Genomic DNA, 22,875 nt, shown 5'->3' on the forward strand with positions numbered 1-22,875 from the left:
GTGTGCATGTTAGCTTTCCCAGGTTCTGGGCTGTGATGGCCCCAGTTCACAAGCAACAATGCGTGAGACACAAGTGACTCTGCCATCCCGCTTTTTCTGTTACGACCTTGCCTCTGTCATATTACACTGACTGCATAAGGATTGGGTTCACTCTGTTCCACCTCTCTGTGTTATCACGTAGCCCAAATGTTCTGAGACATGACCAGCCGATTTATGACTGTACCACTCACCAGGGAGACATAAGCATAGGTGCAAAAAGACACTATACCGACCCTGTGTTACCTCTGCCCCCACTTTGGCACAATCCATTGTGCGTTTGCTGGTGCATTCCCTTAACAAGAGTCATCAATCCAACTCTGGCTTAGATCTCAAACATAAAAATGCCAAACAAGTGCTAGGATAACGTCTGATAAACTTGAGTCAAGTAAATTAATCTGAGGGGTGCAGAAGACAGACTATAATCAGACATCACAGTCAAATCCTAGCTAATTTCTGCCTACAAGGAGAGCAAGGTATGGAATTATATTCCCTAGCCTACTGTAGCTAAGAGGACACCTAACTCGAAGACACCTTGTGATAGCTAAATCCTCTTCACCTAACCCTATGTATCTTATCTGAAAAGGATTTTTTAAACCAACTATGCAATAGCTACATTTTTAGTGACGTATGTACAAAACTGAAGCTGTACTTAGGCCTTGTTTACACAAGGCCATCCAGGAAAATTAATCCAAGTTAACTAATGGTGTATTTGAAGTAGGTTAGTTGAACTCCACTGTGAACATCTGCATTCAGAAGTAAATTGGCTTTAATATGTTTAGTTTAATTCACTTCCAAAATGAATTAAGATAAACCACATTAAAGTCACTTTAATTCTGAACAACAGCATCCACACAAGGATTTAATACCACTGAACTAATCCATTTAAAATTCACACCATTAGGTAATTTTTTCTGGCTGGCCTCTGGTAGACAACCCCTTAGACAATTTATGGGTTTTATAAGTTTTGGGGACTGTGGACATTAACAATTGATTCATACACATTTAACAAGCATCTCTTCTAATAGTGGTACAAATGATTTTCAGCATGTTATCACCAGCCTGCCACAGAAAGTATCATGTACATATCTTCCGAAGTGCTTTCTCTGTTTAAAGATTACTGTGTTTTGATACCTGCTATGTACAAGTATCCAAGGTCAAATGCATATGTTTAAAAAGGAACCATGTGAGTGCAATGATTGTAAATCAAATTTCCTATACTTTTTTCTTGGGTGCAATGGAAAGTTTGCAGTCTGCTCAACCACTTCAGCATATCAAAAGAGAAAGTCATTTTGATATCCCCAAAATAATGACAATGCTCTTTTTCTTGTAGTTTAAAGGATTAGACTTTTTAAGTTTGTCTCAGTACGTGAAACCTTTTTTTCAACAACACTTAAATTTTGCAACTCAAGTAACTGATCCAGGAGAGCCAGGATGATGTAGTTAACAATTAGACACGACAAATGTCCAAGTTTTTTATTCCTTGGTACCTCGAACAGAACAGAATCTGCTAGCACAATGCTGATGCACCGATTCACTAATGGCTTAGAGGAAAGAGGGCTGCTACTTTCATCACCACAACTGCCACCTTCTGCAACAGCCAGGGATTTCTTTGGTGGCCTCCCACCCAAGCCTGATACTGTTTTGCTGGTGAGCTTTGATGAAGTCCTAGCCTGAGCTACACAGGGAAGTTCTAAATTCAGGCCCAAAGTCATCAGTGAGTTTTGTATGCAAATACCACCAGTTGCAGGCACATATATTTACATATGCAAGTTGCATAATACTGTCGCCGTATACACTTTTAATCACACTTGACGATGTGTTCAGAGACTATAGCAATGGGTGTAGTATAAAAACCTGGACAGTCAGTCTCAGGCATGGTGGCAAGGCTACAATTACATAACAAAGCTACGAGAGTAAACTTGGTACCATCGCATACAAATGCACTAAAGGAATCTGGTACATAAACAAATTAGTGAAATGTTTATACTAGGAGCACTTCCAACTCTATTCCCATAGGCTTATCCACTTCACCCTTCAGGGAGTCATTGCGAACAAAGCTCTACAGCATTCCTGTGGAGAGAACATCTGGATCCAGTTACCAATACCTGCAGCAGTGATGAGGTTTATTGGCTGTTTGGAGAGAGGCTTTACCCCTTTCCCTACCAAAACCCAGGCAGGAACCTTTTCACAACCGTTTTCCTTAAGACATTTTTAATGAAGGGGAGAGGGGTGGAGCCACAGAGATTTCTGCATAAAGGGAAAAAACTTGTGTTGTGTTGGATCTAGTTTTGGAAAGCCATTCCCAAACTATTCTGTAGTTTACTGCGAATCAACAGTGATTGTTTAGCAGACGCTTGCAGAATCAGGCCTTGAATTTGAATGAAGTACGTACATGAATGTATATCTCATGTGACTGCCTGTATATCACAGGTAAGTAAATTTCACCACTGTATTGAGCCTAATAACTTGTATGTGGCTAGAGTATATCCTCCAGAAAGGAATCCAGACTTGATTTGAAGACATGAAGAATCCACTTTCCTTGGCAGTTTGTTCCAATGGTTAATCACCCTCACTTGTACAACTATGTACTTACATAGTTTGGAATTTGTCTGGCTTCAGCTTTCAGCGAACACCCCAGTATTTACACACTATATACTCTCTTCTTTCAGATGAGCTAAACAGATAGCGCTCTTTAAATTGCTAACGCTAAGGCATTTTCTCTCATCCTCAGATGTGGCTCTTCTGCACCCACTCCCATTTTTCAAAGTCTATTAAAAAATATGGACAGAACTGTGCATGGTAATTCCGCATCCACCTCATCAATGCTATATACGGTGGTAAATTACTTCCACACTCCTACTCACTCTTTCCTTGTTTCTTCATCCAAAGATTGCATTAGACCATTGTGCTACAACATTACACTGGAGGCTTATGTTCAGTTGCTTGATCACTACCAACCCTTACATCTTTTTCAGAGTTTCTTCCTTCCAGGGTACAGTTGCCCATGTGGTAGGTACAGCTGTATAAAAACATTTTATCTGAATAGCCCAGACTACCAAGCAATCCAGAGGGCTCTGTATGTCTGCCTTGTCCTCATCCTCATTTACCAGTCTGCCAAACTTTGTGTCACTTATCTGTGAGCAGCAGCAATTTTGTATTTACTTCCAGCTGACAGATAAAAATGTTAACTAGCTTTGGGTCTAGTATTTGTCCCTGTTGAACACCACTAGAAATTTCGCCCATCTGATAATTCTCCATTGCCAACTACTGGGAGCTCTTTCAATTAGCCAGTTATCCATTTAACATATGCTTCATTGATATTGTAGAGTGCTTATTTTTTAAATCAGAATGTCATGCAGTATTAACATGTTACAAGAGTCTAATTGTATTACAGCTACAGAGTTTTTATCTACCAAGTTTGTAATCTCAGAGTTAAATCTATTTTGTTTGACAAAATCTATTTTCCGTAAAACTTCGTTGACCGGCATTAATTTATATTCCTATCATTTAATTCTTTAACTGACTCCTGTAGCAGCTTTTCCATTATTTTGCCCAGGACAGAGGTCAGGCTAATTAATCAAGAGTTACTCATGTCATCTTGCCTGCCTTTTTTGAATACTGGCACAACTGTATCCTTCTTCCAGGTTTCTGGAATATCCCTTGTATTCCAAAATTTATTAAAAGTGATCAACAAACCAGATCTCTTTAGCCAACATTTAGGACTCTTGAATGCAATTTATTCAGCACTTGCTAATCAATATCTCTAGCTGTCATAATGAAATCCAAAACAGAACCCCCACACACTGGGTACAATAAAGACTGCGAGTGTTAGAAAAAGCAGTCTCACATGGAAAAGAACAATGGCAACTAACTACTGGATTCCTTTCTTCTTAAACAGCTGCTTTCAATTGTTTAAAAAAAATCAAGCATTTGGGAGAGTCAGGACATTTCAAAGGGCATTTAGGCACAGAAAAAGTCCATAAGAGTGGACTTTTGTGTTTTTGAAAAAAATCAACCCCTTTTAAAAACTTTTTGTATGTTAAAACTTTGTACATCTCAGCTTTTTTTTTTTAAAAAAAAGGTATACATGCATTTTTTATTCCTCATGCATTATTAGTTACTTTCTATATTAACATCTGTTAGTATGAAACTGTTCATGCCTTCTTATTTTAACAGGAGAAGATATTTATTAAAGTTGCTTTTCTAAATTCCTGTTTTTCCAGTGGTATGTGAAAACACAGTCTGGGCTGAAACTTGGACAACAAGTTTTTAAACTGGGATCTATGTTTCTTCCTCACCAGTCCAATTAAAAAAAGTAGTTTCCTGTCAACTAGCTATCTTTATGCCTTCCATTTTTAAATTGCTTTGGGATGTGGTTTTTTTTTTTTTTAAAGCACAGACTTAGCACTCCCCCCCCCCCCCCCCCAATTCTCAAATAAAAATCAGCTACCAAACAAAAGTTAAAGTAAACAAACCTGGGCATTCTGAGATAAACTTGGATCACGGTGAACAAAAACGACTACCATTCACATGGTGTCTTTAGCATTTTCTTCGTAAGACAAATTTTACATTGAATATGGACAGCACATAAAATTGAGTTTAAATACTGAGAGGGTAGATACAAAAGTTTGCACAGCTTTCACTGGAACATTACAGAACAAGTTGAAGGAACAAAGCTGTAAAATGATTATATTAGGTCTCAAGGTGGAGACAGTGAATACAGTTAACATTTTTCAGAAGTGCTTACGTGACCTAGGACCTTAACTCCCATTTTCAAGAGACTCAGGCCCTTAGAGGTCTTAATCCCATTGACTTTCAATAAGATTTAGATTTCTAGATGCCCAAGTTTCTTTTTAAAATGGAGGTTGGTTCGATGTCACTTAGAGCTTTGGAACATTTTACTAATATTCTCCTTCATTAGGATTCATGTAGCTATACAACAATTACTCAGTTTGTTAGATAATTCTAGACCAGTGATACTCTGACTGAGGCTCAGGAGCAGCAAGGGGCTCTTTAATGCGCCTCTTTGCCGCACATATTAAAACACTGATTTAATTAACAACCAATCAGGATGTGTTTACTATGTTAACCAATTGTAGAATACTTGGTCAGTCATTTTGCTGAGAGAATAAATTATATAAATAAAATAGTAAATGAAACAATGAATTCACACTACTCTGGCTCTTTTGGGTAATGTTGATCATTAATTTGGCTCCTGAACCGCTGAGGTCTGAGTATCACTATTCTCGAATGAAATTCTCGCTCTGGTGAAGACAATGGTGAAACTCATTCAGATGAGTGGAGGCAGGATTTCAACCACACTGTATAAGAAACACTCATCCTGTTTTAGCATGGACAACTTTCAACAGCTATCAGAAAGGAAAACACATACCAGCCTCCTTAGTGCGGATGAGCGAATAGATTTTCCAGTTCACGGGCTCATCAGAAGGGAAAAAAAAAATCTATTTGAATTTAAAATCGAACCAATTACAAAAATTCATTTCAAATTTACCAAAACACCAAGGTGACCCAAATTTGAATTTTGTTTTTTTAATCTGTCACCAAAAGGTTTCAATTAACCCACAACAATTTTTCATTTTGATTTGGCCATTCTGGATGCTTGTCAACTTTGTATGTCTTTTTTTAAAATTTAAAATCAAAACAAAAACTGGTCAAAATGAAACACTCCTCCCTCCAAAAACCTATTAGTTGAATTTGAACTGTATTGGCAAATAGTTCTGGACCCCCAAAAATGCATTTTCAGGACCCCCCCCCCCAAAAAAAAACAAACTTTAGTTGAAAAAAAATTCAACCTGCAGCTGTGACCTCAGTTCTTATTCCTGGCTCCCTCATGCCCCTGCTGAACAATCACTTCATCTATCTGTTTCTCCTCTCAACATGTGTCAGTCTTTTGACTTAGACTGTAAGCTCTTTGGGGTAGGGACTCTCTCACTAAATGTTTGTACACAATGTAGCCCTTATCTTGCCTGGCAACTAAAATTCTGGCATTTCCTACCTTTGGAGTGCTTGACTTTGCAACGTTAATGTTCTTTTAATGTAGTTTTGTGTATAGCTTTCAATTCTAAAGCGAAGACTACGATAACTAGATCATTCCTTGAGTTTTCATAGCCAAGGATGAAAGTTGTAGGACCATACAGTCAAGAAATTTAACCCCACAAATAAGAATGAATTGTGGTGTTGACTTAGAGCGTAAACAGAGATACCAGATGCACATCTGCTCCGGGTATGTAGCTGTAATTCATTAAAAAAATTCCTTTTCACCTCCTTCATTTTCCTATTTGGGGGTCTAACAGTAGATGACACGATACAAGATGAAAAAGCATAATTTGTTTAAAAGGAAAACAGCCTGTTTTGCATTCCTGGGTTCAGGATTACATTTGATAAGTTTATTGCAAAACAGAGGCTTCAGTGTAAGCTTTGGTCAGGACTGGGGGCACAACAGATCTACAACAAAATTTATTTTTCCAGGGAACATTTGCAGGTAGTTTATACAGGAAGCGAGATCATAGTAAATGGCAGAGTATGGTGGAGTTAATGATCTATGCACAATAATTGCAGTTAGTCTTCAAATGAATGACTACAGCAATGGGGAAATGGTTTGTATCAGGTGTAATAGGTTCCTGGGTGGCTGTTACTTCGAGGTACTAGAACCCTTAGCTTCACCCAATAATAAAATCAGCCTATTCATAAAACAGCTCTTTTATGGTTAAGCTACTCTGGGTGGCTGAAGCACAGTTATTTTGTTCTTTACAGCTAATCAAAACACAAGTCAGTAATGGTACAATGAACACTGTCACTTCAATACCAACATCCCTTAGAACAAGTGATTAAATATACATCAATCTGTGGGTATAATACAAAGTAATCTTAATTGGACACGGTCAAAGCATCTGTCTCTCAAAGCCCTCTATTTAGCAGCAGGAGATTATTTATGCTAGTGTTGTATTCCATTGTCATCTTTTAACCAAGTCAATCTTTAGCATGACTATGTTTCAAGCTACATGAACAATCAGTCACAGCATGCTGTGAAAGTCACTTGTTCCTATGAAGTGCCTGATGGATTTCTATGAACATTTTTTTATGCGTAAATTACATTTTTAGAGAAGCACATATAATTATGCTATTGCACAATAAGTCACAACAGCTTCCAAATGCAGTGCTGGACTCATCTCCTACACAAATCACAGTAGAGGCTCTTTATAATAGTACTTCTGTAACAAAATAAAAGGGCATATCTTAAAATGGGTCAATTTAAAATTAAAAAAAACCAAAACCGAGGAATTGCTGTAACCCAGTACTCCCCGGCACCGCATGATGGTAGACTGGGATGCATTTCTCACTGTGCACGATCCAGCACTTGTATCTGAAAGTGAAATTTATACTCCACATTGCTGTGTGCGCTTTCTGCTTATGGCTGCCAGAGTTTAAAAATTAAGGGACCTATTCTCAGTGTAGAAGTCTAATAATGTTTCTTAATGGCATACAGCTATTCAATACTTTAAAGCTCAGCTGCTTCAGGCCTGCCTTATTTGTACTGGAATTGTGCACACAACTCAAAAATTGCATACAGAAACGCATCTAATCAGTTATTTTAATGTATAATTGTACACCTGCATCAGTTGAAGTCTCCCCTTCACGTTTTCTGGAGTGCAGTCCTTACACACTTCACCTGAAAATGAACACAATTTACCACTTCTCTCTCAAACTGGCCACCACAGATTTTCAACAACAGCTGCAAACTTGGGTTGAATTAGAATGGAAAACCAGCTGTCTAACTCCATGATTCTAAACTGCTGCTGTGAACTGGCATTGCTGTTAGCAGAGCCACCACAAAACATGGAAGTTCAGGATGTTTTATATAGTCTTCAAAAATCAAATAGAGTGCATACATATAGCGAATACAAACAGCAGTCCTCAGGACAAGTTTCATGATGCTACAATAAGCAAAATGAGTAGCTTTGAAGTCTGAAAACACTGTCTTTAAATTGGTCTATTGTGCCTAAGAATTAGGAATGATCTCCAGTTAAGAGGGACAAAAGGACATTAACATATTTCCTAAAGAGAAGAGTGATAACTATAGAATTCAAGCCACAATTCTGAATTCCCTTGGCTTTCTTGTATTAAGAATTGCAATATTAAACATTTTAAGATTGTAAAATGCCATTGTTAAGGTATGCAGATGCAAACATGTACAACTGTATATACATGTTAGCTGCCAAGGCAAGATTTTTATAAGAATTCATGTGTACGTGCGCAGAAGATATAATCCCTTTATAGTGTACTGGGGAGGAGAAACACTAACAATTTGCAGAATGGATTTCAAATTGTACTCCACTGGCAGCACTTCAGGAGAAAGAATTAACACTGAATACTACTATCGGGCATCTTACTTAAAATTTCATGGTTTTAGGGAACTACATTACGGTATACCAATCCCTGTCACTGTTATGTACTGAGCAGTACCTTGTTCTCTAATGACTCAGGCCATCAATTAAAAATAATTCCACATGTGAAAACATGCACACAAATTTGGTGCTTAACCTGCACATGCAATTGCTATAGTTCTGCATGTAAATTAGGGGACTGCCAACGCAAAGGGACAATTCTGATCATTTATGCATGGAATCCCCTCATTTGAAAACATGGGCCTCTGTGTGAAAATAGGAAAAAGTTCCTTTGATTTATTTGCATTCCACAGACTTCATGGAAAAAGATGTTAGTTTCCTTGCAAGTAAATTTAAAACTTGTGTCTAAAGGGGAAAGATTCCCAAGTCTACAAAGTGAAAATTCTGATTAGAGGCCTTTCCTGCTTCCACTGAAATTAATAGCAAAACCTCCATGGGAGTGGGGCATTCTAAGGGATTATTTTAAAACCAAGAATAGTTGGATGGTTAATTTTTAGATTGTGGATTCCACAATCACACAGAGATTAAGCAGTAGTTTGCTTACACCTGTGTGTTACATCATGGGTGTGAAATTATAGGTATATACACTATGAACATGATTTATAAACTGCATGCTTTGCATAGTTATATAAGTTACGCATTCTTTCACTTCGACTCCTTTTCTCATTTACAAAGGGTCAGAGCTGCCCACAATTATTTGCCACTCTTTCAAGTTCATGGAATGGGTTCATAGGTCTTGCAGTTCGAGTCCTCTTCAAACTTCTCTTCAGAGTCTTTCCATTGCATCCTTAGTCTTCCATGTCCTTTCCTGCTGTCCCCTATATTTTTATATAGCTCCTAGACATCAGAATACTTCACTTTTTACAAGTCTGATGAAGCATTTCTTCAGATGGCAAAGAAGTTTATGAAGCTCTCATACATGTCCAAGCAGTTTAAGAACATATTTCCATAATGGGAAAGTCTCTTACCTGAAAGACAGCTCTATCAGAGTCATACCAGTAAATACAGGTGTATAAAGAGTGTCTTCTTCAAAGAGGGTGGAAAAAGGGGATACTGCATTTGCAGAAGAATACCAGTCTTTTTGAAATTTTGAGAGTTTTCTGTCTCAAACAGGTGGGAAAACAGTAGCTTTCTGTTCAACAGGCAGATAAGAAGAATTCAATTGACACTGGCTATCCTTTGCTTGGATTGATTTTTTGGAGGACCTGGGGGCTACACCAATCACTTCCAGGCTCTCGTTTGTTAGGCTGCTGTCAGGCAGGATATGAGAGACTTCAGAGTTTCGTTAAAATTCTAAGTTTTAATAGTAACTTGAGTTATTTGAGGCACTTACAGAACATAGTGATACTGTGGCTCAGGTAGTACCATGGAAATCACCTGTCTGATCATAGCAGCCAGTACTGATGTATCAATAGCTACCTACTTAGATTGTAAACTCCTCAAGGTAGGGAGTGTCTTTGTATAGTGCTTAGAACAAGGGGAGAGGGTAATCTTTGTTTGGGGTCCCCTATGTACTACGGCAACACAAAAAGTAATAGAAGCAAATTTACTCAAATTATTTAAAATGTTTTAAGTTTTCAGAAAGATACAGACTAACACGGCTGTTACTCTGAAACCTAAGTTTTCAGAGACATTCGGAGGCATGGCCATTAAACAAGCTATGGCCTGAGGACACCAACAAACTCTTCTGGCTTTCTTCTCTAGCCATAAATCATTTGTGCCAGCAAAGTCAATTCCGATGGATAAAGTGCATGACAGTTGCTCAACGGACCAGCAAAAAAAGTCCAAAACACAAAAACCACAACTCTTCCCCACCCTCCTCCATAAAACAGAACAACATCAATGCTTATGCTCCATCATTACCCTGCAATGCTGGCTTGTGTTTAAAATTGCACTTGTAAGGCTGCCTCTGCTTTTAAAACAGCCACAATGCTCCAATGGCCACAGCCACCCAAAACATTTGCGTTCAGTCTCTCTTTAGTCCAGGTTCTTCCTGATACATCCTACAAAGCCATGAAAGTGAATTCTTCAGACATCATATTTATCCCAGTCTTTTAAAAGACAACTCTCCCTTTCAGAATGCTTCCTGTGTTGGTCAGTCATTTTGGTTAACAGAAGTGGAAGAGTTTCAGAAGGCTTCCATTAGTTGCTGGTCCCCTAAAGAGCAAAGCTGTAGCCGTTTAAATCCTTGTATAATCATGCCCCCTCCTACCTTGCTGATCTCACTACTACCTACCTTCTCCCTCTGCACTGTATCCAACCCATCTTGCACTCATGCAAAAAGTGGAGACTATAATTGCTTTAGCCCTACCATATTGAACAGACTTGACTCTGGTTTATCTTCATATTCTGTCTGAAGATGCACCACTTCCTGTTTGTCGGCAGTTCTACAAAAAGTCCACAGAAACACGTACATACCCAGAGGACAAGTTGGGATTTTACTTGACCTGCAAGGATAGCACCGGAAAATTCTGCTCATCTGCACAAAGTAGGGCAGAGGCAACCATTTGATAGATAAGTAAAAGTTCATTAGCATTTTGATTATTATGGCAAGGGTGGAAAAGTAGACAGCAGCAAAAGTCTACCAACCCAAGCCCTCCCCGGCCAGCCTTATTTAGGAATAACAAAAAGATGGCTTCCCTTTCTATTTTTTAAGTGCTTCAGGATTCAAAGGTGTGCGAATAAGCTTCAATCTATTGCACATCTTAATCTGATGGCTTCTGAAATTGGAATCCAAGAAAGATTATATGGGTAGCTGACTGAAAAGAATGTGTCATCTACAGATCATGCTTGAATATAGTGAATATACATGCCTTATAGTTAGTATTATTACTGCCTTATAGTAACATTACTATTAATAGTATTATTACCGTTACTAATATTACTGCCTTAGAGTGTCACTTTGTATAAATTCTCAGGCTTACTGACTCCAATCACTGAAGACTGAAAAACAGCAGAGGATACCTAGTAAATAAACAGACTGACAATGTGGTTATTCTAAACATCAGTATTCCATCAAATGTGCTTCTCTGGAGACTGGTTCTGGAGACTAAAATGCGGCTGGAGGAAACACTGTTGAGATAAGGCTAGCAATTTCCTGATGCCGTACATAAGCTTCAAAGTGACTAACTGCAGGCCCTTTAAAAAAAATTAATTGACTTTGACAAAAGTAACGAAATGAACTTTAATGTCTGGGCTTTATTTTTTTTTTTTTTTTTTTTTTTTTTTTTAAGATGCTACATAGTCAAACAGGATTGGTCTTTTTACGGCATAGAACTAGTTTACTACTAATTTTTTTGCTAGATAGACTATTTATTTACATACAAAAACAGTTTCCTGACTGCTGTTTCCCCAATGTTTAAGTGATCAAAACTTTAACAATTACATAGTGCCCAAAACATGAGGGGGCAGAAAAATCTTGCATCACTACAGCAGTAATTTTTTAGTTCTATCCACTGGTTTTAGAACAGGTGCCTTTTTATACCATAGGATTAGTCAATATGTGACAATAAGGAAACATGAGATGAAATACATTAAATAAGTTAAATATGCATTAAACATCTCTGAATAACATTTCAATTCAACTAAATGAACCAACAGCAATATAGCTTGGTCCCTTTCAGAGAACAAGGCATTGACCTTTATTCGAAATGAGTGTCATACCAGTCAATATATGCCTCTTAATGATGCCTAGCACATTCAGCGCTGCCACATAAATGAATAGTGAGAAGCTGAAAAGAACTGTAAGTGCCAATGAATTGTTAATTTGCACGGAGTTGAAGACACTAACAAACTGTTAACTTTGTGAGCAGAATGGTGGATCAACATATTTTACAGAAGTTATCAACCCCTCCTGCCTAACCCAGCTCCAAACATCCAAAAGGGCCAGCTCCAGCAGTGGAAGAATAATTTGTTTTTTGTTTGTTTGTTTTTTTTAAAATGGACAGGGGGACAGCAACATGTACCAAGGGCTAAGTGTTTAAAGTGACATTGACAGTATGCCATTGTAGTGTTAACTCATGATTTTTTCCTCATCACTTAATAAAGAACATTCTTTATCATTCATTCACTCATTGTACATTTTAAACTTTCAAGAAGATTACGTTATGTTATAGTTGTGCAGGGGTAATTTAAAGGCAAGACCTGTGAGATGTCATACATTAATTTTTTTAAAACATTGTTATGAATAAATTTGATCCAATGATATGGCAGAACCATCAAGCCAATTTACAATCCTCAGCATGCTGCCTTTACAAGGCTATTTTCCCTATAATTACACCAACAATAAAGAACAAAACCACCAGAGCAAGTAGTCTAGTGCTGAGCCCTTCCTCCTTGACAACAGTTGCAGATGCAGATATTGGGTTGTTTGTCTGGGGAGCCCTTCTCATCCGCAGACCATCTTCTTCCTACAGGAAGGAACCCTAATGATTAGTTTTGACCAAAAAAAAGCTGTATTTAAAAAAAACCACCACACCCCAAGACCCTATTGTTAACTAAGCCTATTAGGTGAGTTTCTTTGGAAAGGCACACAATTTTGATGCAGAAGTATGACAACTCGTCTCCATTCTAGTCCTACCAGTTCATTTGAATGAGGATAAAAAAACAAAAAAAATTTATTCAAGAAGTGTCCCACAAATAAATAAATAAATATGGACAGGGGGACAGCAACTTCGAGGGCCTGATTTTCAGTACTATGCACACAAGTAAGCTGTGCAAATTTGCAAATTTGAACACTATCTTGCACTTATGAAGATGCCAATCACCAATGGAATAACCTTGAATTATAAAGTAGCAATTTTTCTCAGGTACTTGAGCTAAGTATTTCCATGCTAATATTAAATGACATCTCACTGACACTACTGAGAATTACTGGCACACGTTGTCCTTCAATCCTATCAGTGCTCTCGATTGAAGAAGAGTCAGGTTAGTGATTGGATGAGATACCTATATTACAACTGCTGATGGAGGAGCTTTAATTTTAATTGGATACAGTATTCATTACTTCCTGACCTAAACAGTTGCGTAGTAGTGCTGCAGGCCGTGAACCACGTCAGAACGACTGTATTCAGGGGTGGATAAAGTGAGCCCTTTGTGCCCATACCATTCAAGTATCAGAGGGCTGGTGTTAGAGACATTCAACTACAGCCTAACACTAATCATGGAATTAAAAAAGGCATGTCAAATAGTTGCAACATGGAAGTAACAGACTCAAGTTTGGGCAAATAAAATTAAGCTATTCTTCCAAAAGGAATTTTTTTTTAAAATTGTAATAAAATTACTAAAACTTCAAAAATTCACAGGGCAAGTTGGACACTTCCTTACTTTTGACTTGTGTTTTTTGCAATTGCTCATTCCAACAGGATGTTCAGTCTACAGCACTGCTCATTACAGCTGTGTTTTAAAAACAACAACAACAAAACACTAGAGTCTTTATACCACTTAATATTTGCCAAATGAAGCAGGTCACAGACAGTTAAGAGGTTTTATAGTTCATGTCTTAGGCGCTGAAGGCCAGATTCTCAGACAAGTTAGACACCCAATTTGCATGCACAATTAGGCTAAGTAGGAGCTGCTCTGCAAACAGTTGTGTATCTATGTTGGAAGATCTGGTACATAGTCTAATCTGTTATACTGAGGTACCAATAACTGTTGCTGTACTGCTGCAAAAACAGACATTTATGAAGGGATTTTCTGAAGGCAGGCCTAATACTAGAGTCCTGTAATTGACAATATGGATCTACGTTCACCTTAAAAAAAGAAAATGGAGAGAGAAAACTATCATGAAGGCTGGTGGACACAAGGACTGAGAATATGTACTAAGGTTTCAATCTCTACAAGATTTTAACAGAACACTTTAGCAAATATTTGCAGAGACCATTTATGCTGTGAGCCTTCAATATGCTGTACTGAAGAATATTGCTTTACTGCTACATGTGGACAGTCCAGATCCACAAAGGAAAAAAAATGAACAAACCAAGTTCTGATCCATGTAACTCTGTCGTGCCACACTGCACAGTATCCTCCAATTTTGGCTTCAATCTTTTAAGTTATTCTTCATGGGTCTTTGGTGAAAGCAAAAAATCAGAACGAGCTTTCCCCTTATAATTGTAATAACTTAAAAGAAAGGCTCAGCACAACAGTATGAAAACTCCATAATAAGAAGCACACTTAAACTTAAGTGCCATGAGAAACGTATTTAAGAAAGATTTTTGAAAATCATATGGCATTTCAGACAATCATCTTGCGAGACACCAGCAAAGTGAGGACATAATGAGAAACTAAGCCAGCATCTAGCATGCTTTAAGAGACATAAAAATGGAGGAAAAACAAAACAGATTTTTAAATGGTAAAGATTTATTTCACACTTAAACCACTACTAAAAGAAGGATGAACATACAATCTCTTTCAATGTGACTGTGTCCCATATTACTATTTTCAGCTTTATAGCTACTTCTAGGCCTAGATCTAGAGAGCAATTAAAAACGGATTTAAAAAGAGTACTTCAAAACAGTGACAAGTGGTTCTTATATACTGAGCTTTCATACTGCTGGGCTGGTTAAGGCACGAACCAATGGTCCTCTTGCACTCTGGCTAACAGTTTAGAGTATGCATTTTAATAGCTTTGGACATTATGAGTGGGATTTCCAAAAGTGCTCAGTATTGGCCTGACTCTGCCCCTGCTGAACTCAGTGGTCAAACTCCCAACTGATGTAGATGGGAGCAGACTTTGCCCAATGCTGACTGCTTTTGAAAATTCTGCCCTAAATTCATTCTACAAAACAACAAAGAGGGGAGGAGAGAATGAATCATTTTGGGTCACTGTCATTTCGCTTTGCCAGGCTGTATGCTTCAGACTTCAGCCCATGCCCCAAGAGTGCATGGATTTATGCACTTCATTTTGATGGCAAAAACTAAATCTGCAGATAAGAATGTGTGTTTTCCTTACATGTGTAACTAATGCTTAAGTACCATGGCCCATGCCAACCACTCCCACCCACAAAGAGGGCTTCAAACTCAAATGGGCAGAACTCAAAAGAAAAATCTTTACCTTAAACTGTTTATTCTCCTCCCGTAACCTCTGAACTTCTACTTGAAGCCTCTTATATTCTTCCATTACTTTCTTAACTTCAGTGTCATCCAAGGAAGAACTTATTGATTTAGACATTACAGAGGATTCTGTCTTTGCAGTTGTGGATAGAATTTTATTTATTTCTACATCATGCTGTCAAAAAAAGGACAGTGATCTTAGGGTGATTATTAAAAAAAGAAAAAACCACACCTTATATTGAGAGGACTATTAGATAACTACTCTGCATTCCTGAACTGTGCCTATCTTAAAAAAAAAAAATCTTAAACTTTCTTTTTGCAGCCTTTATTTCCACTTTCTGGTTTAGGGCAAAAGTCAGAGCAGCAGCAAATCACAGACAGGGAGATTCCTAGACCAGGACTCTGCCTCTCAATGACGGGACAGGGGTTGGGGGACACACGTTTTGATTTGCTGTTTGCTCTCCCTCCCCCACTGCCCCAATACACTAACAGAAACTGTTTGGGGGCATTAGTGCCACCATGAGTCTGAGCAGGAGGGAAGCATGGAGAGCACAGAATGGCAAATAGTTGCTTCCTATACATGCTGAGACAGTATCTTTGCCCAAGCTGCACCTGGCCCATTGCCAGGAAGCCACCTCTTGACCTTGCAGTACATCTGAACACCCTCACTGCCCTCAGCTGGCCACCACTTCTATACTACAGAAGTATAGGAGGGTAGAGAAGGGGGAGCCACCCTTCAAACTAGTTTAGAGAACAGGAGTTGATATTTTAAACACTCATTTGTAGTAAGGATGTATGTGGAGAAACAATTCCCTATTCGCCATTCCAAATACGAGCCTGGACAGAAGGAGCTCAGGGATTTCTTCCCAAACCCTTCCCTTTGAACTTCTTGCATATTCTGTACTTAGGCACATAGAGCCAAGCCCTTGTGAAAAGCACAAGTACTGGTAAAAGCCTTGTGACAAGGAATAAAGGTTATAAGAATAAAGAATAGGATCTTGTTGCTACTTACGGTCTATTTTTGTCCTAATGAATTTTTAAAGAAAAACCAAAACTGCAACTTCAGGAGTTATGTTCAGACATATGAGGTTGCAAGTTTCACATAGATACAGGTCCATATTTCCCCCACCTCCCAAAGAGTGTGCATACAAAAGTGCATTGGCCTGACACATGTGAATATAAATCCCAGAGTGAATGTGCACAATGTGGGGTTTGCAGATGCACAGTATTACAAGTCTGGTCCACAGATGCATAGAAAGAGGTATAAAAGATCACAGAAGGCTTCTTGGGCTTGTAGGGCTTGTTACAAATACATAATTGTATTTGCACTAGCTTGAATGCAGTCTGCTCTTGTGCTTCCTATACATGAGGGTGAATGCACTAGATACACATTAATAGGCAGATCTTAATTAATCAATTCTGCATTTGAGGACACTTATTTCCATCATGAATTAATCAGTATCTTCTCTGCCCCAACAAGAAACACCACAGCTCAGCTCCTAACCAGCAGGAATCCCAGGCCACAGTTGCTATCTTGGTACTTGACCCCTTGCTAGCCTTCTACTTTTAAAACACCGTTTCACTCTCAGGAAACCCCATCAGATCAGGAAGGTGGTAAACTGGAAAGGCAACAAGTGGAAGCTTGTTCTGCTGACGCTTGTGTTGTATTTGCTCTGGGGATAAACAGAGGACTTCTGTGATATCAAACAGCACCTTTCAACGAGGCTGAATTTTTTTTTAATGCCATCTTTCATTAAGGAACAAAGACAAACCCCAAATTCACTGAGAAATAATTGCAGTAGTTTTGCTGCACTTCTGTTGTGCAAATTAAGCTCCAGCTGGATTAAGTAGCATGGATATTCTAATTAGTGTGTTTTTTTCCCCCTAAAGGGGATGTTATAGGGTTGGTCTGTATGAACATGCATTTTTATATGTTCTAGCTGTGGTATTAAGTTAAATCGCCCACCACATTATTGAAAATACTCACAGGTTTATCATTTTCTGCTGGTAGCTCAAACACACATCTAAGTTTAGAATCCATGAGTTCTTCTGGCTTTGCTTCTTTCCACTAAAAATTTAAAAATTATAATCCGGTCACAATAAGGCTTATGGAAAAGGTAATGTAATTCAATTCCTTGTTGCGCTGCCTGGTTCAGGAAAAAATGCTTGGTTTAAAAGTACTGGGTGTTTATCAGATCAAGGCTTTCAACAATAACAACAAGTGTTTTACTTCCACTCCGCCAAGCATATAATTCTTAAGGTATACTTGTTAAAACTATCCTGTAAGGGATAGGAAGGTACAAAATCTGACTCTCTAGATGTGCTGTAAGAATTCGTGGCATTCAGACATTTATATTGAGAATTTGTAAAAAAATGAAAACTACCTGTAAAACTAATTTGCTCTAGGGGGTCAGATGCACAAACGCTTCTCAGGGATATCTACAGTCTAGATCAAGTACATGAGATGCAAGGAGAAGCTCAAAAGAAAGGTGAAGTTACTAAAAACAAAACTAAATCAAATTCATGAATGTTAGCATTCTTATAAATGTACGGTCTGAACAACAATCTTAACAATATCAGTGATTTGTTTTCTAGTTTATTTCAAATGGGGTGTTCAAATCCCTTCTAGAACTGTGTCCATTAGGTATTAAAATAAGAACCGGTTTTCCATCGTTAATTGGTAAATTCAATTTCATGTGATGGGGGTGTTCACCCCACACCGGAAAGGAAGGAGTTAAAAGCAACCTAGGGAGGCTGTGCAGGGAGCAGCCAATTGTTGAGAGGCTGCATGGAGCAGCCAATCAGGGCCCAGCAGGCTTACATAAAAGGAGCTGCAGGGCACAGGCAGTCAGCTGCTGCAGGGAGCCTGAGGAGAGAGGACTGTGTTCCTAGCTGGCTGCAGGAAAGTAGCACATTATACAGAGCAGTTGCTGGCAGGGACGGGGGAAGCAAAGAGGTAGCTCCTGGCTGGAAGCCCTGAGAAGAGGGCGAAGAAGGTGCTGGAGCCCCAGGGAAGTGGCCCAGAGAATTGAAGCAGCTCTGGCAGAGAAGTTAAGGAGAGGCAGCAGGACGGTGCTATCCCACAGGATCCATGGGTCAGAACCCAGAGTAGTGCTTGGGCCCGGGTCCCCCACACTTGCCACTGGGGAAATGACTGCACTATAGAACTGGGAGATTCTTCCCCTCCCAGGAAGGGGGGAAAAAACACAGATAGTGACATGGCTGGAAGGTAGAGTCATGAAAAGGATGCTGTGGTTCCCGGGCTGAGACAGGTCTACAGGCAGAGAAGGCACCAGGAGAGGGCACGTGGGTTGAGAACTAATCCCCGAGACAGCCAGCAAGAGACACCGCCGCTCTGGTAAATGAACTCAGTCACATATAGAATATCAGGGTCGGAAGGGACCTCAGGAGGTCATCTAGTCCAAACCCCTGCTCAAAGCAGGACCAATCCCCACCTCAAGGGCCAGGCCCACCTCAAGGACTGAACTCACAACCCTGGGTTTAGTAGGCCAATGCTCAAACCACTGATGTTCATATGTAGTTGTTAGTTACCTGCTGAAGTCCAGTGTACTCAGTGCTGCATAAGTGTTACAGCCCTTATCCCCAAAGGAGGAGTTATACCATCTAAGCAGACTAACAATACACTTCTGCAACATTTATGTTCAGTGTTACAAATCAGAAGTTTTTGCCGGATATAAACAATAACCCATAACTGAAGTGGCTGGCTCACAGGAATGCTTTCTAGCTAGAAAGGTCCACAATTGTGTGTGTGGAGTGTTCATACACTTCTCTTCTCCCTGAATGTATTTTTGTTAGTGAGATATTTTAGATAATCAGCACATCTCAACACTCTGCAGATTGTGGCTCACCCTCATACAGTCTGATTAAGGATTTGACCCAGGTAAATAGCTGAACTGTTCTTTCACTTTTCTGTTGCTGAAATCAGGATTCTCTTTTGAGCTTGTTGGCTGGCTATGAAGTGTTGAAAGCTTTAGAGGACTCTTGAAATCTGTCACATCTGTTTATCCAGAATAGGAAGATATCTGTATTGTGGAAACATACTGAAGGACTGAGTGAGTACTGCAGGAAGAAAAAGTTACGTTGGCCTAGAGAGCTCTGGAAAATTTAAACACCCCTATAGGCTCCATGGTGTGGAGATACATTTCTGAGGACATAAAGTAGTGCATAAAAATCAAACTTAGCTCTTCTTTCAATCTCTATTTGATTGATTGGTAAATCTCTGCCAATGCAGGAATGTTTCTAACCAGGTAGTGGCTATTGTTTCATCTAGCCTCTTTCTAAAATGGGCTAAACCAAGGGGCTTCAATAACTTCCTTTGGAAAGGTGAGTTCTGGAGTTCCTAAAGGTTCAGAGCCTGTGAAACCATCCAAGAGAGTTAACATTGCAGACAAGAGTAAGATTATGTGACAGTAAGTCATTTGTACGGTTTTCTGGCCAGTCTAATAAAGAATAAGACCAACCTAGTTATCTTCATAGAACTGTGCACAAATTTGTTCTGTTCTACTATGTGATTTCTACTTGGCAAAAGGGCTAGCCTGTCTGCACAGCAAAGTCACCATACCCTCATAGAAACAAAGGACGGGAAAAGAGAGTTTCTCAAATATATTAAAGGGAGTAATTCTCTTCAATGGAACCACTACAAAAAGCCTATTACAATTAGCATGCTCTCATTTAGCTTATCAAAAACCACCATTGCATGCAAAGAGAATCAGTAAGTACCTTTTGGGGTTTTTTTATTTTTAACAGTTTACTATGTCTTTTTTTTTTTTTTTTTTTTAAAAGAAGGCTCAACTCAGGAGACATTTACAAAAATCCCTCTTTTCTTAAAGAAAGGGAGAGACTTGCGGTCATGAGTGGGATTAGTTTAAATCTGCTGTCGCTTCAGATGCATTTTTCTTAGGTGAGTTTGTATGAAATATAAGCTAAATTTAAGTGTCCAAGAGTTTAAAAGCAGGTGGATAGTGAAAAAGTACATTGCACAAAAATGATGTTAAATAGCTAGGAGTTTGTACAAGGAAATGTTTTCAACAAAAAGTACAAAGGCTACTTTTAGTGTTTTCACCTGTGTCAAATGTTTAGTAAAGTAATAAAAGTAAGGATGGAGAATGGTTCAACAGGAAGTGCCATCAGTGGAGAAACAAGAATACCGGTGAGTGTTTAACTGTCAGTGCTGCTTGCTTAAAGTAGCCAACAAGCTTATTGCTATATCTTTTGTCCTTCCTCACCCCAGCCTCTACCTACCTCTGTGTTCCTCATTTATAGCCCATTTAATGCTGTACTGTAAGATCTCTGGGGGTAAGGACCACATATGGGCAAATAAACAAGGGAAAGGATAAAGAAAACTCTACAATACTAGAAAAGATCCTGGTTCCCACTGGAAAGGCGGAGGCTGGTCTACGAAAGTCCTACTGTACATTCAGGAGGATTGAGAGACTCCAGATTGAGGGAAAATGTTTCACAGAGCACAGGAAAAGCAAAACAAAAATCAGACCATTAGCCTTGTAGCCCTTTTTAAAATTTGGACCCAGCCTGGTGTCCTAACACTGACAAAGCAGCCCTCAGAAACAGATGGTAAAGGCAACTCTCCCCATAGTGCAGCTATCCAATTCTGCAATGCTGAGACTTCTGGTACCAGAAACTTGGGGGTGAGAGTAGATGCCATCGCCCTTTGGAGTTATCAGGAAAACCATGAAGTTCATTAAGTCAATCTACAAGCAGTGCTAGAAAAATCTGATTGTGTTCCTCTTTAAGATGTTCTCTCTTTATAAAATTATACAAATAAATGACACTGTCTCTATAAATTAATTTCAATACTTACTACTGCTTCCATATCTGAAGTATCAGCTGGAGCAAACATAGATTGTACCATAAACTTGTGTTTACTTTTCTCGTTAGGGTCGTAATCGAAAGGTTGTAGCATCACTGCAAGAAAAAAAAAAAAGTTACATTAGAATCACTAATGATTCCCCATGACTATATGGTGTCTTGATAAGAAATATGCAAGGTTAAACTGGATTCTAAGTTGCATGCCCTTATGCCGAAACACATTGCATAGATCTGGCTGAGATTCTGAATTCAAAATTTAAATCAATTTGTGAAAGTTCAGACTCTTCAAACAAAAATTTAGATTTAAGAATCAGCAACTTTCTGTACAAAACCCCAGAAGAAAGGATAGTAACTTGTACACAGCAGGAGAATGTAAGTTTTATATATGGGATGGGGAAAGATGTGGAAAAGGGCATCTAAAATACAGTAACTACTGTGCATTCTGATTACTCATACACAGTATTGCTGATGGGTCTGAAAGAAAACTGCACAGAGCCACACAAAGACATAAGGATGTTTTAGAGATTGAGATTAAAGTTTAAAGATGCAAGTTCTCTTTGGAATGCTTAGAAGTCTCAGGGTGCTATTTTACAGCAGAGATTTTTCACATTGAAAATGTTACATACAATTTTAATTTGTTGTAATTTGTAGCACAATCTTCCTTAAAACTACAGAAAGGCTTAATCAACTTTGTAATAAGTGCAGTGAGAATGACATTATAATGCTGAAATTAATATAATGTATTTGAGAATTGACTGTGGAGAATGAGGACCATATCTACTTTGAAATGTCCCATCCTCCCCCTTGCATTAAAATTTTAATCTGCTTGAGTAATTCAGTGCACACATTCTGCCTTGCTAATTAAGATTTATGACAGATGTTTTCCCAGCTGCAGCTATGACTTAAGATACATTTCTTTGTGCACATATAAAAAAGCCCTTTGTTCTTAATCTTTTATAATCAGCTCCCAGGAAGTAAGGCAATAGGTGCCCAAACTATTTTTCAGGCGTCATGGCTCCACGAACCTAGGAGCAACGTGAAAGCAGAATACTCATCACATTAAGCGCTCCACTCTTTTAATTTATGGTACGTCATATCTCTAGGCTCTTGCAACAGCACCCACCACTGTAGGGTGTGTCTTTCAAAGGGCTGAGGGGCCAATGACAAGAACAAGGCTATGTCTACACTACAAACATACGTTAACTCAAGTTACATCAGCAAACAGCCACCACAGTTAGTACATTGCTTGTGAGCATGCATACGTGGGTCCTTGTGTTGGCAATGTGCATACTCACTAGGAGTGTTTGTGTTGATGCAGAGTGTTGCTACCATAGGTAGGCCACTGTGCAACTTGCCACCGTCCAGTGCACTGACTTGGGAAGTTTTGGCAATGCATGATGGGGCAGAAACAAGTCAGGCAGGGATGCATGGGGTCAACTTCCCAGTTTTCAACTGTCTCCATCCAATAATAGTATCTGTATCCCATAATTTTCATGCCTTTTTTCAAAATCCC

At 38.8% G+C, this 22,875-nt stretch overlaps 1 protein-coding gene across 2 annotated transcripts in view; it reads right to left on the minus strand.

Annotated features, from left to right (window-relative positions):
* Positions 1 to 4,572: 4,572 nt before the first annotated feature.
* Positions 4,573 to 22,875, minus strand: part of VAPB (VAMP associated protein B and C) — a 58,699-nt gene continuing 40,396 nt past the window's right edge. The window contains exons 3-7 of one of the 2 annotated variants that reach the window (XR_012154658.1): positions 21,355 to 21,458; positions 17,503 to 17,583; positions 15,517 to 15,690; positions 13,791 to 13,859; positions 12,808 to 12,874 (exon numbers count right to left, since the gene is read on the minus strand). Coding sequence is in view for 1 of the 2 variants with exons in the window: in XM_073309241.1 (XP_073165342.1) it covers positions 12,716 to 12,874; positions 15,517 to 15,690; positions 17,503 to 17,583; positions 21,355 to 21,458 (518 nt within the window). In the remaining variant the exon portion in view is untranslated. Of the gene's footprint in view, positions 12,875 to 13,790; positions 13,860 to 15,516; positions 15,691 to 17,502; positions 17,584 to 21,354; positions 21,459 to 22,875 lie in introns of both variants that reach the window. The other variant, XM_073309241.1, reaches the window with a different exon arrangement.

Source organism: Lepidochelys kempii, chromosome 13, assembly GCF_965140265.1.
Source record: "Lepidochelys kempii isolate rLepKem1 chromosome 13, rLepKem1.hap2, whole genome shotgun sequence".
NCBI lineage: Eukaryota > Metazoa > Chordata > Testudines > Cheloniidae > Lepidochelys > Lepidochelys kempii.